The 3,319-nt window shown below is 60.7% G+C and overlaps 1 protein-coding gene across 1 annotated transcript; it reads right to left on the bottom strand.

Annotated features, from left to right (window-relative positions):
* Positions 1-292: 292 nt before the first annotated feature.
* DMRTA2 (DMRT like family A2) lies at positions 293-2,702 on the bottom strand. The gene is made up of 3 exons (XM_057366974.1): positions 2,210-2,702; positions 2,119-2,163; positions 293-2,021 (listed from the first exon to the last, which is right to left on the bottom strand). The coding sequence occupies exons 1-3, from the start codon at positions 2,700-2,702 to the stop codon at positions 1,141-1,143; spliced, it is 1,419 nt and encodes a 472-aa protein (XP_057222957.1). The 3' UTR covers positions 293-1,140.
* Between the last annotated feature and the right edge of the window lie 617 nt (positions 2,703-3,319).

The raw sequence follows: 3,319 nt of genomic DNA, 5'->3' as shown, positions 1-3,319 counted from the left end.
TTATTTGACACAGAAACAACTAAAATGCAACATCAAATTTCAGATACAAGGGGAAGTACTTCCCGCTGCTACACAACCCACGGTGGGCAAGGTGGGATTTGCTTTAACCAGGCTTCTCTTTGCAACAATGCCACATTTCCTAAATATGACAAAAAAAMATCAAGATAGTGAAGAGAGAAATCCTGCTTAAATTTATACCTCTGTAGGTTTCCCCCCCAGGCGTAAATAAGAAAATGACCAGAACCAGAAATAAACATATTTGACAATTTCAGCTGGTAAGGAAATTGCTCTTGCTTGTATGCTTCGTTTTTATTTATAAATTTATCTGAAGAATATCTAGTTTGACCATGATAAAAATGTAGTAAACATGTTTGTACTATTTGCATAAACTTTAAATATCAACTGTACTTGTCAAATGAATTTCCCAGAACACACTTCCATGATCTCATAAAATACCACTTGCCATTCATAAGACCGATTTTTTTTTTTAATAGAAAATAACATTTATTTCTATGAAATGGAAACACAGAATTACCTGTTAGAAACAGCAAGAAGTTTGCTACATCGGAACAAGAAAGCAATTTTCTTGCAGATCACAAATGAAGGAGGCTTATTAAACCGTCGTACACCATCGGCGCCGGGGTCCTACGGACAGTTACAAATATATCTACTTTCCAATGTTATATACAGACCATAACACTTCTGTTATGGGGCGGGAAGGAAAAGGTTTTCAATTTGACAATGTTTCATCTATATGCCTGGTAGTATTACAATGCGCTGTCTAACTTTAGCTTAACGTTAATACCAAGTTCACCTACGAGTTACATTAATAACTTAGATTTCCATTTTATAACATTATACACTTGCTAGTATACATATATATATATATGTATGTGTGTGGGAAAGAGCGTACGTGTGTGTGCACACCCCACGACGCACTGAGGATATCCATGCCTATGGCCATAAGCAACAAAGAGCGACTCATGTCTGRACAATGAAAGTGCACCTTTACCACCTTAATACACCTTAACACRTCTGTCCGCGCCGGGCTCTGCACGCAACCGGGAGAGAGAAAACCACCCGTGTCCGTCCACCCGTGCCTACCTAGCTACCTCTACMCAGACGAGCTTTAGGAAGCCGCTATTGCTTCTCGGGGGTGTTRTTGACCATGGGCCCGTAGAGCCCGCTGGAGTACACCTGCTCCTTGTGCACGGCCGAGCGGTCCCGCATCAGGTCGCTGAAGGCGTAGTCCACGGGCGGCCGGAAGCCCAGCGTGGGCATTAGCCCGGCCGTGGAGTAGGGGGTCATGAARGCCAGTCCCCGGCTGTGCGCAGAGTAGGCGAGGCGCAGGGGGTTCAGTCCCAGGTGGGTGCCCAGGGGGTAAGCGCCGGCCTCGGCCCCGAAGTGCGTGGCGTTGGGCTGCAGMGGGGAGAAGGCGGAGCGGCTGCCCAGCGTGCCGATGGCCGGGGCCATGGCGCCCGCGATCAAGGGCCGGTGGTGGGCGGCGGCGGCGGCGGCGGGGGTGGGCGGCAGGCCCTGCAAGGCGCCGTCCCGGGCCCAGCCCTCCTCGGGGCCCTTCTCCGGGCCGCGGTTGTTGAGGATCTGCTCGATGGCCTGTACCACGTCCCCGCCGCAGCCCTGCAGCACCAGCTCCAGCACGCTGCGCTTGTGCGCCGGGAAGACGCGCGTCAGGATGTCGATGGGAGTCCGCTGCCGGCCGCCGGCCGAGGGCGACGGGTCCTGCTCGTCCTTGTCCGCCTCCGAGCCCGAGTCCGAGCCCAGCGGGCTGATGGAGCCCGGGCTCTCCTCCCCCTCCTTCGGGCCCTTGGAGACGGGTGAGCTCAGGAAAGACTCGCCGTCCCCGTTCTCCGAGCCCGAGCCGTGGCGAGCATCTGGGGAGGAGGTGCCGGGCACGGACTCGCCGTCCGGGGAGAGAGGCTTCCCGCCCGCCTGCTGCGGGGTGACGGCGCGGCTCGGCAGCAGCGTCTTGGGGAACAGCTCGAACTTCTGCATCTTGGACTCTGCGGGTCGGGGAGAGCAGAAGGAAGAGAGACCCGTCAGTGCGGCTGCCCCCGACGGGCCCCGCGGAGCGCCCCGGCCGTCGGCGGGACCACCCGCCCGCAGCTCCGCGCCCCGCTCTTCTCCCGCCGCCTCTCCGCGCCCCTTCCCTCCATCCCCACCGCCCCGACGGCGCGCAGCGCGGCCTTACCTGAGGCGCCGGCGCCTCCCTCGCCGCCGCCCCCGGCGCAGACGGAGCCGAACACCTCGTACGCGGGCCGGGGCGGGATGATGCCGTTGGCGGCCGCCAGCGCCAGCCCCTCGGCCGTGCCGTAGAGCAGCTGCAGCTCTCGGGCCTCGTTCTCCTCCTGCGCCTGCTGCCGGCGCAGCGCCACCTGCGCGGCCATGACGCGCTGGCGCTCGGCGATGAGGGTGCACTTGGCGCACATGCAGTCCTTCCAGCGGCAGTACCGCTTGTGGCCCTTCAGCGCCGACACCACCCCGTGGTTGCGGCAACGGGCGCACTTGGGCGTCCGCGGGTACTTCTCGGCCGCCCGCAGCAGCAGCGGCGGCGCCCGCAGCAAACTCCCGGCCACGCTCACCGGCAGCGTGGCCGCCGCCGCCGCCGCCGCGGCCGCCACGGAGCTGGGGGGCACCGGGGGGGGCGCGGAGGGCACGCTGGGCAGCTCCGAGCGCAGCTCCATCCCGGCGAGCCCGCCCCGAGAGAGCGGCCCCCCCTCCCCGGCCTCCCCCAAAGCGACGCGGGGCGGGGGAGCCCCCGAGCCGCACCCGCGGGGAAACTCCCGGCGCCTTCAAGCGCGATCACGAGTGGGGGGCACACGGAGCCCCGGGTGCGGGCATGCAAACCCCAGCGCCTGTGCTCTCGCCTCGCTCGCCGCCCTCGTCCCCAGGCACCGGCACACGGYCCCGGAGCGGGGCTCAAGTGAGGAGGGGCCCGTCGGGAGCCGTTCCGCGCCCTCCTCCCCTCCGCGCCCGAAAAGCAAAGCTAACACAAGAAAATCCAAGAAAACTTAAATCACTCTCGCTTCCTTGCTCTCCGTGAGCATCTGGCGGGCCAGCACCAAGTCCATCGCGCCAGGCTCAAAGCTGAGCTCTCCCGTCCGCGCTTGCGGGGTCGCGGCTCCCCACGGCGCCCCGGTGCAACCCGAGCTGCTCCCTAAGCTCCGCTCCCCGTCCCCCTGTAACTGCAGCCAGAGACTAGCAGCGTCCCTTCAAAGAACAATCCGGCACCTTCATCGATAGGATCCCTCTCCACGCGCTGCAGAGGCTAAAATCCAGCAGAGAATAACAATTTAAAAAA

The sequence above is a fragment of the Malurus melanocephalus genome, unplaced genomic scaffold (genome assembly GCF_030028575.1).
Source record: "Malurus melanocephalus ecotype Western Australia unplaced genomic scaffold, MMel_1.1 scaffold_74, whole genome shotgun sequence".
Lineage (NCBI taxonomy): Eukaryota > Metazoa > Chordata > Aves > Passeriformes > Maluridae > Malurus > Malurus melanocephalus.
The sequence above is the reverse complement of the archived record's forward strand: the minus strand, read 5'-3'. Positions and strand labels throughout refer to the sequence as shown.